General features: G+C 53.3%; 5 protein-coding genes across 5 annotated transcripts; 4 read left to right on the top strand and 1 right to left on the bottom strand.

Annotated features, from left to right (window-relative positions):
* Nucleotides 1-386: 386 nt before the first annotated feature.
* Nucleotides 387-2,850, top strand: HMPREF1120_08800 (dynamin GTPase; the record flags this gene model as incomplete). Its single annotated transcript, XM_009163069.1, has 2 exons — nucleotides 387-2,477; nucleotides 2,536-2,850. The coding sequence occupies 2 exons, from the start codon at nucleotides 387-389 to the stop codon at nucleotides 2,848-2,850; spliced, it is 2,406 nt and encodes an 801-aa protein (XP_009161317.1).
* A 642-nt stretch (nucleotides 2,851-3,492) lies between these two features.
* HMPREF1120_08799 (uncharacterized protein) lies at nucleotides 3,493-5,050 on the top strand. Its single transcript, XM_009163068.1, has one exon. It carries the CDS (start codon nucleotides 3,929-3,931, stop codon nucleotides 4,775-4,777), a length of 849 nt encoding a protein of 282 aa, XP_009161316.1. The 5' UTR covers nucleotides 3,493-3,928; the 3' UTR covers nucleotides 4,778-5,050.
* A 732-nt stretch (nucleotides 5,051-5,782) lies between these two features.
* Nucleotides 5,783-6,004, bottom strand: HMPREF1120_08798 (uncharacterized protein; the record flags this gene model as incomplete). The annotated part of the gene is made up of 1 exon (XM_009163067.1): nucleotides 5,783-6,004. One exon carries the CDS (start codon nucleotides 6,002-6,004, stop codon nucleotides 5,783-5,785), a length of 222 nt encoding a protein of 73 aa, XP_009161315.1.
* Nucleotides 6,005-7,962: 1,958 nt separating this feature from the next.
* HMPREF1120_08797 (uncharacterized protein) lies at nucleotides 7,963-8,922 on the top strand (the record flags this gene model as incomplete). The annotated part of the gene is made up of 1 exon (XM_009163066.1): nucleotides 7,963-8,922. One exon carries the CDS (start codon nucleotides 7,963-7,965, stop codon nucleotides 8,920-8,922), a length of 960 nt encoding a protein of 319 aa, XP_009161314.1.
* Nucleotides 8,923-9,985: 1,063 nt separating this feature from the next.
* On the top strand, nucleotides 9,986-12,382 carry HMPREF1120_08796 (uncharacterized protein; the record flags this gene model as incomplete). The annotated part of the gene is made up of 2 exons (XM_009163065.1): nucleotides 9,986-11,160; nucleotides 11,218-12,382. The coding sequence occupies 2 exons, from the start codon at nucleotides 9,986-9,988 to the stop codon at nucleotides 12,380-12,382; spliced, it is 2,340 nt and encodes a 779-aa protein (XP_009161313.1).
* Nucleotides 12,383-12,952: the final 570 nt, after the last annotated feature.

The raw sequence follows: 12,952 nt of genomic DNA, 5'->3' as shown, positions 1-12,952 counted from the left end.
TGCCCCTGTCACAGCTGTCACACAAATTCATTTTGTGCCTGCGCCCCCAACAGCCAACAAGCCAGTCAGCGGCCGCCAGTCGCCGCCTCGCCGCCGCCCGAGTTTCGCGTTTCGCTCTACAACTACAACCTGCAGTCTGAACAACTCTCACACTCCAGCTCGGATCCCGGTGGTAAATATGTGCTTGCAGGAGGCCATCTGATCAATCAACTCGCACCCTTTGTACTATTTCCTTTTCTCTTCTTGTACTCTACTTCCCGGAGACCAGTCTCGTTGTGTATCACGTCCGTTGTATTCGAAAGCACCGCAGCTCGTGCTCCTTTCATCATCCTGCCAACTTTTACCATTTGCACTCATCTTCGCAATAGCAATCACGACCGCCTACGATGACCACCCTCGGCGATGACCTCCTGCGTACCGTCAACAAGCTCCAGGACCTTGTCTTTAACACCATCGGCAATGACTCCCTCGATTTGCCTCAGATAGTCGTGGTCGGCTCCCAATCGTCCGGGAAGTCGTCGGTCCTTGAAAACATTGTCGGCAGAGACTTTCTTCCTCGAGGGAGTGGCATTGTCACTCGTCGGCCGCTGATCTTGCAGCTGATCAATATCCCCCCGGATGAGGATGATGCCACTAACGATGGCGACGAAATCCATGTCCCCCATACTGCGGCCAGCGTGGCCGAACATGGAGAATGGGCCGAGTTCCATCATCTTCCCGGCCGCAAGTTCACGGACTTCAATCAAGTTCGTGCCGAGATTGAAAACGAGACTGCGCGAATTGCCGGTAACAATAAGGGCATCAATCGCCAACCCATCAACCTCAAAATATTCTCTCCGCATGTCCTGAATTTGACCTTGGTTGATTTGCCTGGATTAACCAAGGTCCCTATCGGCGATCAACCGTCCGACATCGAAAAGCAGACACGGACCCTTATCTCAGAGTATATTGCGAAACCGAACAGCATCATCCTCGCCGTCTCCCCCGCGAACGTCGATATTGTTAACTCGGAGGCGCTCAAGCTCGCGCGTCATGTGGATCCTCTGGGAAGAAGAACGATCGGTGTCCTCACAAAGCTGGATTTGATGGATCATGGCACAAATGCCCTGGATATCCTGTCCGGTCGTGTATACCCTCTCAAGCTTGGATTTATTGGTGTCGTCAACCGATCCCAACAAGACATTCAGACCAATAAGCCCATGTCAGAGGCTCTCAAAGCAGAGGCGGAATTCTTCAGGCACCATCCTGCATACCGGAATATGGCTAACAGATGCGGGACACAATATCTGGCAAAGACCCTGAATACGACGCTGATGGCACATATTCGAGATCGGCTGCCGGACATCAAGGCTAGATTAAACACATTGATGGGACAAACACAACAAGAGCTCGCCAGCTACGGTAGCAAACAATTCAGTGGCAAAGAGCACCGTGGCTCGTTGATCCTTCAGTTGATGACGCGCTTTGCCAACTCCTTCATCTCGTCCATCGACGGGACATCCTCGGAAATATCAACCAAAGAACTTTGTGGAGGCGCTCGGATATACTACATATTCAACTCGGTCTTTGGCAATTCGTTAGAGACGATTGATCCTACGCACAATCTTTCGGTTTTGGATATCCGCACGGCGATTCGCAACTCAACTGGGCCCCGGCCGAGTCTTTTCGTTCCTGAACTGGCCTTTGACCTGCTGGTGAAGCCTCAAATCAAACTGCTGGAAATCCCAAGTCAACGCTGTGTCGAGCTGGTATATGAAGAATTGATCAAGATCTGCCATACTTGCGGGTCGCAGGAACTGTCCAGATTCCCCAGACTGCAGGGTAAACTCATCGAAGTCGTGTCGGACTTGCTCAGAGAACGTTTGGGACCGTGCTCCAATTATGTTGAGTCATTGATCTCCATTCAAAGAGCCTACATCAACACAAACCATCCAAACTTCCTTGGTGCCGCCGCGGCGATGTCTTCTGTTATTGCCAGCAAGAACGAGAAGGACAAGCGAGCAGCACAGGAAGCCGAAAAGCGAAAACGGGAGAAGCAAAAGTTGAAGCAACTGGGCGCCAATGGTACTGCCACACCAGACGAGGAGGACGCAGAGCAAGAGGACAAAACGGCAACACTTCCCATCAGAAAACATCCGGCTGTTGCTCGAAGCATGTCTCCTGCCGTGTCGCGAGATCGGGAAAACGGCTTGGGCAGTATCTCAGTGGCAGCAGGAAATCAGGGCAATGCCAGAGATTCCTTCCTGAACTACTTTTTCGGAAAAGATGGAGGATTACCCTCTACTGCGCCATCTGTGCCACCGTCAACATCCACACAACATCGACACCCCAGTCAAAACATCGAAGCCAGCTTTTCTCAAAGCATGCGGCGAATGGAGAGAGGCAGCTTTGCGGACCGCACACCTGCCTCTGCCTTTCCTCCGCCAATGGCTGATGAATATGCCGCCTCCGAATACGGCGAATCGAATTCTCTTTTCGTAAGTTATTCACTAATCGTGTTCCCGTGGTCAATTCATACTAACAGAAAAATTTCAGCCCGAGCAATCCGCCGAACCCGTGCTGTCGGATCGTGAAGCGCTCGAGACCGAGCTCATTCGACGCCTGATCAGCTCTTACTTCAACATCGTTCGGGAGACCATCGCCGATCAGGTCCCCAAGGCCATCATGCACCTCCTCGTCAACCATAGCAGGGATGAGGTCCAGAACCGGCTGGTTTCGGAGCTTTATAAGGAGGAGTTGTTCGGCGAGCTCCTATACGAAGACGACGGAATCAAGAAGGAACGTGAAAAATGCGAGAAGTTGCTGGCCACATACAAAGAGGCCGCCAAGATCGTTGGAGAGGTCTTGTAGGTATTCGACATCTTGTAATACATGATTGGTTGGGACGGGAAAGAACGAAAGGGTTTGCGTGTACTGGCATCGTCGCCCTGAAGAACACATCAAAGAGCAGACCAGGTTCATTTACTGGAATTCGCGAAAACCCTCCTTCTCTCCTTACAGCTCCACTTTTCGGCGGCCCTTGATGTGCATGGTGGAAGCAATGAGAAGATTTGGTCTCGACTCAGTTTCGGCCTTTGGTCCCAGGCCTTGTGTATATAAAGAAGCACATTGTACAGTGACATCGGGGTACGACATTTGTGTATGCCTTTCCTTCTGGCACGGGGCATGGTCCTGGAACAATCCTATTGAGCCCAGTTCTTGGACGTTATGCCGAACTTTCTGCTGTCGTCTTTAGGATAGCTGACTGATTGATATCCTCTGGACCATGGAAAGCTTCGGCTGACCAAGCATGCTGTTTATCTTGACAGTCACTCGGGACCAGTATCTATGTATGGATTTGTATCTTGGTCTCGGGGTTCGCAGTAGGTAAATGGTATATGTGAGTAACTGGTCGATCCCTAGAGAGCCTTTTGCCCCTGTGTTCTTCTTAGGACGCGAATGAGACAACAAGTACTTTGGCGAGTACCTAGGTGTGCAGTTCTGCTGGGTTGTGTTCGGTCCAACAACTTTCCGTCCCACTAAATAAAACATACCAACTTTAAGAATCCGGCCTCGGAGAGTCGGACATGATTCGATTGATTCCACAAGGCTTTACCTATAGCCTCGATGGCGGCGGGTCAATACTCACGCGGCCATAGCTGTACCCTTTGTCAATCCAAGCTACGCCGATAGATCCGATACTATAAAAGAATACTCGGAGTGTATCTGGATTCAGGTCTCCTGTTGCAATTGGTTTACATTGCATTTCAACCGGGTATAACCAGAAAGGCCCAAGCATACAACACTTTGATCATTCCACCACTGCAGGTTTCAATACTATTTATTACCGAGTGAGTGACTGAGTCAGTAACTTGGGGAGGTAGTGGGAGTCCATTTGGCAAAGCTCTCATTCCGTACCGGCTTGTTTCGAAGAAGAACAAAAAAAACCATGTCTTGGTTTCGATCTCGTCGAGTCCTGGGTGGACTGGCTCTCACAACCCTGGGCATTGGATACGGCACGCATCTGTACCTGAACTCGCTGGAGCGTCGATACCCGGCACTCCCACCGGAAACGACAACATCTAAAATCCTTCGGGTTCCAGATGATCCCAAGACGCAACGGTGCGCTTATGTGGATGTCTTTGCGGCGCGCGTGCCGCTGCGGAAGCTGTTGCAGTCCGACAACAGCAACGGCTTCGAGTCTACGTCGAGCAGCAACAGTACGCACCAAGATCTCGCGCTACTATGGGCCCAGCGGTTCCTAGACAGCCGAATCATGCGCATGGAACGCGACTACTTTGGTCTGCCTCGACTCAATCCCGCCAACTCCGAAGAACTACGCGATGCAAAAGAGGGCGACTGGCGTCTCGGCGAGGTGCGAGTAGTTAGAAGAAGCTCTGAAGCCGACGCCGACGCCGAAGGCAGTCTGTTGCTGCAGCGGCCGTCGAAGACGTCCACGTCCACGTCCACTTCCAGTCCCAACAACCGTGTCAAAGCCGTCCTCTTCTGCTGGCGCATGCCGGACGATCCACGGCTGTTCTTCGAGAAACTCGCTGCTTGGGGATACCCGTGGCGACTGATGTCTGGTGGACGCCATGAGTTGAATGTCGAATTGCTTGAGCCTACTGCCGACGACAACGGGGAAGAAGCAATGGTCGAGGTGCGGTTTGCTGCGGCCCACGATTACCACATTGTTCCGGCCGAGGGGGACCGTCAGAAGATCATCCCGGGTTGGGTGATGAGGTTGCATAGGGGGTTTGGGAGGTTTGTGCTGGATCAAGTTGTGAAGGAGTTATGATTGTAACAAGGTTGATATCGAGTTCGGTCAGTCTATACAACCAGATCAGTAGTGGGGTGAAGTCTAGATGCGGTCCCTTGGAGTTTTGCATCTGCTATCGCAAGGGAATGGGTATACCCGGTATATTCTGCGTTTCATATAGCTATAGTTTTGGAGTTCGTAGAGTGCAAAGACTTCGTTTCAAGTGAGCTTTATTAACGGGTATAATAAACTTGCGTCTGGTCTGGAAGGTTGAACCCCATCGTACGTTACAGTCAAAAAAAAAAGAGCGAGGGCAACGGACTTGCATGTCAGGAGGTTCATTGCTGCGACTACAAGGGCATAGGGTGGACAGTCAGCCAGCCATCTTGGAGTTGCTCTATGTACACAATCTTTTCGGCATTGCCTTCAACCTTGCCCATCTGCCCTGCTCTGCACAAGGACGCCATAGCATTCATGCGCGGTCACTTGTTCAGGTTGGCGACAGTCCTCCCAGACTTGGGCAGCAGGTTTTGAATCAACCACCACGTCCAGGACGGCCAGAGCAATGAGCATGCCATTTGAGACCTCACATGGGCTATCGCCAGAAGGCAAATCCGAACGTTGACACTGTGGACGCCGGTCGGGACTTGCTACCTCCCCCACCCCAGCCGACCCCCAGTGGTGCTTCGAAATGCATTCACCGTTACCTCGTCCGTGATTAATCAGCCCCTCCTCCAGTGGCTGCGTCGCTCTTGGTGGCTTCGGCGGTGGCGGCCTTACCATACCCCCTAGCAGGGAAAGTATGGCATCAGGGCCATGGGTTCCCACCCCGTAGTCGTGTCACATATGCGTCATGGAGCACTCGCCATCACCCAGAAGTAAAGATGGCGGCGATCAGCTCCCCTCCAGGAGGTTGCAGCTTGGGATCGGGAGCTTGCAGTGGGCGGACACCCAAGACCACGACGATCTTTTGACACATTCTTGGAGGAGCAGAAGGTGCTTGCATGGATGGCAGATGGGATGAAGCAGTCACCATAGGCTGGGTCATTTTGCTCCAATCTGCTTGACGCACCTTTCGTAACCTCCTGGGCTTGCGATGATGTAAGGCGTGATCATAGGCGCAGCCGTGGCCACCGACTTACTGCCCCTCAACAGCCGCACCATATCCTTCCGTTTGAATCCTGTTGCGTTAGACGCATGTGAGAATGAGTCCATCATGTCTGCATGTGGCTTGACATTGACCTCGTAGTTAGAAGCCCTAGCCATGGAAGTCATGACCATTCACTTTGAGATCTTTGGCCGTCATGGAGCCACGAGCCTCGTATGCAGAAATGCGGTATAGTGGGAGGATACATGGTTCCAGATTGCAGCTGTAGACCTAGGGGATACAGGAACAGACATTTCTGGTCTGTGTCAGACGTCTCATAAGAGCAGGGGGAGGGGAAATGCGAGCTAAGTGTAGACAGTAGGACCCTGCGGGAGAAAGGCCAGGTTCGCCAATTTGCTTTTGGCGAATTCACTCCGAATCAGGCTGATCAGGTCGAATATCCGCGCGTCGATGTCAGGCTCCAGAATTGCAAGACCATTGATTGAGCACTGTATCCTGTGATCAGCTGCCTGGTATGGTTGCAGAAGGGCGCACAAGTGCGGATGAGCATTGCGGATCTGCACTTGAAGCGCACAGGATCCCGCCATTTGTTCAGCCTTCTGTGCCAGGCACCTAGATGCCAGGCTATGTCTGAGAGTTGGTGGGATGGCGAACGTACCGCAGAATGCGCCTCAACGGAAGTCCGAGCAAGGAGAGGCCATGTAAGGGAGGGCAACGGGTCGTAGGCGCGACAATGTCGGGCGCGATACCTTGGAAGGGGGCTGTTTGAGGAGCATTGAGGGCGACCAGTCAACCAAGCCCCTGCGAAGTGGATGGGCTCGCTTGTGCTCACCGTATTTCCAGAGCAAGGCTGCAATGTCCTTGATCACTTTGCCACTGAAGGGATTGACAAAAGCCACGCACTGTAGGCTATGGCTAGGAAAGGCCCGTCAAAGTGTGGGCGCTTGTGGCAAGCCTGTAGCCATCGTCGAGATGTACACCATCGGGACAAACCGAGTCGTGAGCAATGCCCTGGTGAGCGCCATCTTGAAAAGGTTCAAGCATGGGGGGAAAGGCAAACATACTGTACTTTCCGAGCGTAAATGATGAAGGGTTGAAACGGCTAAGGACAGGCCACACATGCACATTGACAGGCGAAAGAGACAATAGCTGAACCCCCTTCATCACTATCACAGTGGCTGTACAGGGATTGGAAAAGCTGACTCTTGTTCAAGTTTTGCCGCAACAAGGTGAAAGGTTGCTTTCTTGTCGAAGCCTGATCCATGCATGTCCGGTAGTAGTAGGTCCCAACTTGCACTGGCACTGCTTGACAGTCCCAGGTCGACGTGGGATGGCAACACTCTAGGCACAGTGGCGCTCTGAGTGCATAAGTAGACAAAGGGGTGTTGACCCTTGTGCGAGATCTCATTGGCCTCAACCAGGCGAAAGGCGGATGCACAAGATACATCCCCGGGAGGGAAAAGGCGTTGACAGGAGGCATAGTTCAGCCCATTCAATATTGTCTGGCAGAGGTGGTGTCGAGATGGACGCTATCGGGGTGACGAGACGTGGGTGCAGTGGCACTTGACAGTTTCCATCTGTCAGAGTCTCAGTCTCAAGAGTCCCAGAGTCTCATCGTCCCATCTGTTGGCTGGAACTCATCCTAAGATATTGTTCGGACATCTCAATTGCCTTCCGGCGTCTCCCTACCACGCCACCCCGGATTGGGCGAAAGCTGAGCGGTCCGGTCCCTCTACCGTAGATCGAGATTTGACAACCCCCGCTGCTGCCGAAGAACGCCAGCCGTTCCGAAAGGTAGCTAAGGATGTAGGCGCTGCTGGTAAGCACCAGGCCAGCCCTGTCAGTACCACTAGTTCTACTCGTCTGAGGGTCGATAGTCGAAAAATCCACCCTAGATACGCGACAACCTGGGCCTCCCTAGTCCTGTCGCTTCGCCTGTCCTTCTGCTCCTTGGAATGCGCGGGTAGGCAAAGACAGTTCGTCGGGCTAAGGGTCCGTGTGTTAAGACTGGCGCTGCTCCCACCTCGTGCTCACTACTGCCCATCAATATGGTCCTTATTGCTTCCAAGTAGTACTGTACTCGTCAGTTACAGCCGCTTTACTTCGCAGGAAGGAGATGGCCTCTCCACAGAACACCCCCGAAGTCGACGATACGGACGCCGAGTCCAGTGCCAGCGACTCCGGCTACAGTGACGCAGCCTGCTCGACCGAATCAGTCACCCCGAGCGTATATGCCTTTGAAGAACGGCATGGCCGCACGTATCACGCCTACCATGCTGGCAAATACATGCTGCCCAACGACGAGGGCGAGCAAAAGAGGCTCGACCTGCAGTACCATGCCCTGCGTGCAGTCATCGGAGACCGGATCACCTACGCACCCATTGTCAATCCCAACGGCATTCTGGATATAGGCACAGGAACGGGGATTTGGGCAATCAACGCGGCCGATGCGTACCCTGAAGCACTGGTGATAGGCACCGACCTGTCGCCGATCCAACCGCGCTGGGTGCCGCCGAATTTGCAATTCGAGGTCTCCGACATGGACGAGCCGTGGGCTTTTAGCCCAGAACGATTTGACCTAATCCACACGCGGATCATGAACGGATTCGGCGTCAGCAGTTGGCCACACTTCTACCGACAAGCCTTCCTCTGTCTGAGCCCTGGAGGGTGGGTGGAAAACCAAGAAATCGACTTCCAGTTCAGATCCGACGACGATTCGCTCCCGCAAAACAGCTTCATGGTCGAATGGGCCCGGTTGTGGAATCATGCTTGCGAAATAAGGGGGGAAACGGCCAGATGCGATCCTTACCGACTCAAAGCTCAGATGGAGGAAGAAGGCTTCATCAATACGCATATCGTCTCGTCCAAAATGCCCATTGGGCCATGGGCCATGGATCCCATGCTCAAACAAGTCGGTAGCTGGAGCCATGAAGCCCTGTATACTGGTGTATATGGCATGAGTGTGGCGCTGTTCAAAGAGACCCTTGGATGGAATGAGACACAGCTGAATCATTTTCTAGAGGGGTTCCGTCAGGAATTGACCAGAGAATCTATCCATGCATATTGGACGACGTGAGTGGCACGGCGCATTTTGTCCTTTTGTTCAGTTGTTGATGTCCTGATCACAATGAAGCAACCTGCTGATAAACATGTCCAGGTATATCGTACTTGGTCAGAAGCCTCCTTGAACCAAGGCCGGCCGTATATCCGGAGCGAGCGGCCGATAATTTTCCTGTTTTGAGTATGGCCTTGTCCAGGGCCCAGTATGAAGAAGAGGTACCAACATGCAAACATATGAGGGTGCATGGGACATGCTCAATTTCGGAGAAGTATGATGAAGACTTTAGTTATCAAGCCGTCCTCGCAAACGGCTGGGCATGAAGAGACGAAAGGCTGGGGTCAGCAGGAGCCTGTGGATGTTTGTCTGAGCAATGGAATAGTCGAAAAATTGCGGGAAAGGCCAGTTGCGAATTTGGTTGATTGGAATGGATTTGCAGAACTTGTAATAGTACTTCAGAAGAGGCAGCGGCCATTTTCCTTTCCTTGTTGTCAGGTTGCTTCCTCATTATAAGCTTTTGCCCGCTCAATGAATAACCACGGCTGCGGAATATTGACTGTCACTTTCCATCCAGGCTAGCATGGTTGTCGTTCTTGAATCATGGCATCCGCGGCGGCAGATGCTGTGAGTGAAAGCGTGTGAAGCGGCCTGCCATCAAGTTTGAAAGGGCTGATTACATAAAGACACTTTGCGTGAATGTGTGCTATCGGCGTTTGCGTCACATTGGCCGATTGGAGAATCCCTGGATGGGGGACTGGACTGGACTGGGGGGAGGATACTAAGGTATCTACCATCTACAGTGCGCGCGCAATCCATTGCTGCGCTGCTCATCTGCGCTGTGTCGTCTGTCTTCTCATGCACATTTTCCATCCCCTCTTTCTCAGCGCTCCGCGTGTTCTTTTCTTATTGTGCACAATGTTTTGACAATATCTGACTATTGGAACCTGAGTGACATGCCGAGTACTTGTTGTGACGCCGTCTGCTGAGTTTCTGCACCCATCCCCTCCCGCCAGCCGCCCCCGATCGCACACCACTTGGACAGCTTCTTGTCCCTCGTTCCCCTTCGGAACCATAGATCCTCATGTCCACCAGCACAATGACTACAACTCTGGGCACTTCGAATGTCCGCGGCGGCGGCCCATCGCGCCAAACTCGGGTCAATCCCAAACGAGTCACAAGAGGCTTCGGCTCCGGCCCGCCGCGTTACAACTCCCTAACCAGCGCCAGTGGTCTTCCTCTCGGAACTTCGAACACTACCATGACCACAGCCAACACAGCTCCGGCTAGTAGCGAACCTCCGCGCCTCTATCCCGCCATCACACACTTCGCCGACGCCATCGCGGCCTTGCCTCGAGAGTTTCGGAGACACAATTCGCTCCTGAAAGAGGTTGACGCGAAGGCGTGGGAGGCGGAGGAAAATCTGCAGAACATACTCAGACAATGTCTATCCGATCCGGCGATCACAGGAACAAATCTGGGCTCGACTGCGCCAGTTGTGGCGGGACCGACTGCTCCAGATGACCCCGTCCATGCCAGCGAGATCAACAGCGTCACCGGCGCTTCCCTTGACACAGCGTCGCTTGCCTCTGCTCGCTCGGCCGATCCGGCTGTTCTACCGCGCCGGCAGCAGTTCCACGCTCTCAGACAGCATTTAATGGCAATAATGGTAACCATGGATGAAAAGAACCATGTCATCAACAATGCCAATGAAGAGGTGGCAAAACACATTCGTCGTCTAGACAAGGCCTGGTCACATTTGGATGACGAGATATCAGAGGAAGCACGACTCGGGAGTCTCCGACACTGGGCGTATCCAGATCTGAATGCCGTCAAAAAACCAGCTGCGCCTGCTACCAGAAAAGACGGAGCCACGGGCGCTGGCACTCCTCATGAAAACGAGGCTGCGCATAGGAGCGAAGCCCGACGAGAAGCTGTCATGGCCCGGAGGCATAGAAACAATCAACATGCTGAGTCTGACTTCGACGAGACCAAGGCCCAGACACGGAAGACCAATGCAACAGGCAAGAAGCGCGCCGCTGAGACCGCACCGGATACAACTGGCCTGGGCATTTCTGGCACCGGCGCCGGTCCCGGCAAGAGAAAGAAAGCGGAAAAGCCTACAGTTGGTGGAGTCGGCATGGAGCGCTCAATCAGTAACGCCGTGGGAGGACGAGCCATGTCAAGAGAAAACTCTCAACAGGAGAATGCGAAAAAGAGGAAGGCATCGACCGCTGTCACGACTGTGGCTCGGAAGAGGTACGTGATAGTCTTCCCGATCCCCGAACGCATTTTACTGACTTTGTTGTTCTGCAGAATCAACGCGGCTACCCAGGATTCACCCAAACTGGCCTCCTCCCCTCTCGCTGGAACGACCGGAAAGGAAGCATACAAGAGAAGCCCTGCGTTATCCAACGCACGTCCGGCTGGAAGAGGGCGGCAGAACTCGACACAAGGCGCAGAGAACACACGAGGGCGACCTTCCTCATCGGCCGCAAACAAGCCGGGAGGTAGTCACAATGTCACGGCCTCGACACCCGAACTGCACAGCGTCGCAGCGGTGACTGGCAAGAGCACAAGCGAGGTCAAGAATACCATGAAAGAGACCAAGACGGACAAGGGAGACCGCCTGCTCGAAGACAAGGCCACAGCAGCCGACAGCGCGGAAGGAGAACCCTCGTTGCGGGGTGCTCTCTTGCTGGAAAGCTCGGCCAGCGGACAAGAGGGCGGAGCCAGAGATGAGCCGCCTGAGGAGGGTTCGACCAAGGGAGCCGTCGCTTCACCTCGCCTTCCTCCACCGCTGCAATTGAGCGAAATCAAGAACGAACGACGGGGTAGAGCCTCGAAAACGTCGACGCCCGTGGCCGGGTCCTTCGCCGAGGCTGAGGAGACTGAGACCGGGACTGCCAACGGTAGCGGCAGTGGCAACAACACGAACAATAACGGCACCAAGCCCAGACGCCCGGCGCGACCGAGAGTCAAGGACCACGGTCTCCATGACTCGCTGTCACCCAAGGGCTTACCGATGAAACGGCCTCACAAGAAGAGTGGCAGTTTCTCGGCCTTTAGCCCGCTCACGACCAACAGCCAGAGGCTGAGGGATGAACCCGATGCCAAGTCCCAGTCTGGAACACCTTCGGAACGGGGCGGTGTGCCCAGCGGCGATGACAACAACAACAATAGTAACGGCAACAGCATCAGCAACACCACCAATAACGGGGCCCGTGGTGACGAGGAAGAAGCCGACGGCGCCGAAGAAGACGAGGAACGGTATTGCTACTGCCAAGGCGTCAGCTACGGCGAGATGGTGGCCTGCGACAAGGAAGATTGTCCCCGACAATGGTTCCACCTGGAATGTATCGGGCTGAAGAGTGTTCCCAAGAGCGCCAAATGGTATTGCGACGAGTGTAAAGAGGCCCTGGCAAAGAAAGGCAAAGTCGCCAATGGTGGCAACGGCGGCAACAATGGGAATGGGAAATGAAACGGACCGTTTTTTGGGACAGGGTAATCAGATAGTCCCACGGAATTTGTCTTGTCTTGGGTTAAACGGCTGATCATAATGAATTTCTCATTTCTTCAAGTTTTTCACGAGTCTCTGGGGGCTGTATAGCACAGCTGAGGTACTAGCATGTTGTCAGTAACGGCATCGGCTGCCTTGGATTCCGCAGATCAATGTTCAAAATGCAAATGACCACACAAATTCGCGGGCTCTGCCAGTTCATGAAGAGTGAAAGTATTTTCGCAAAACGGACGTGCATAATGGGTCGTTCTTGACGGCTTTCTGTTCTAGATTGTGACACCTCCGTTTTGCCTTTCTTTTGCTGGTTTCATGACAACAAAACAATAATGTGATGTCTCTAATCTGTAACGGACTGGGCTGGATATTGTTTTCTTGCCGGATCATGCATCGGAAGCATATTATAGCTTATCGTACACTCACCTGTCGCTGACTACGAGGCCCGAAATGGACATTTGTCGTCCTGTAGTTGGGAAGCAAGAAGTGATAAGTGGTCCGAATACTTGCAAAGAGCATGGATAAAGACATGATAAC

Source organism: Exophiala dermatitidis (genome assembly GCF_000230625.1).
Source record: "Exophiala dermatitidis NIH/UT8656 unplaced genomic scaffold supercont1.8, whole genome shotgun sequence".
Lineage (NCBI taxonomy): Eukaryota > Fungi > Ascomycota > Eurotiomycetes > Chaetothyriales > Herpotrichiellaceae > Exophiala > Exophiala dermatitidis.
The sequence above is the reverse complement of the archived record's forward strand: the minus strand, read 5'-3'. Positions and strand labels throughout refer to the sequence as shown.

Bases quoted from the DNA above. Each gene is read 5' to 3' on its own strand.
- HMPREF1120_08799 (XM_009163068.1), top strand. From the start codon at position 3,929: ATGTCTTGGTTTCGATCTCGTCGAGTCCTGGGTGGACTGGCTCTCACA.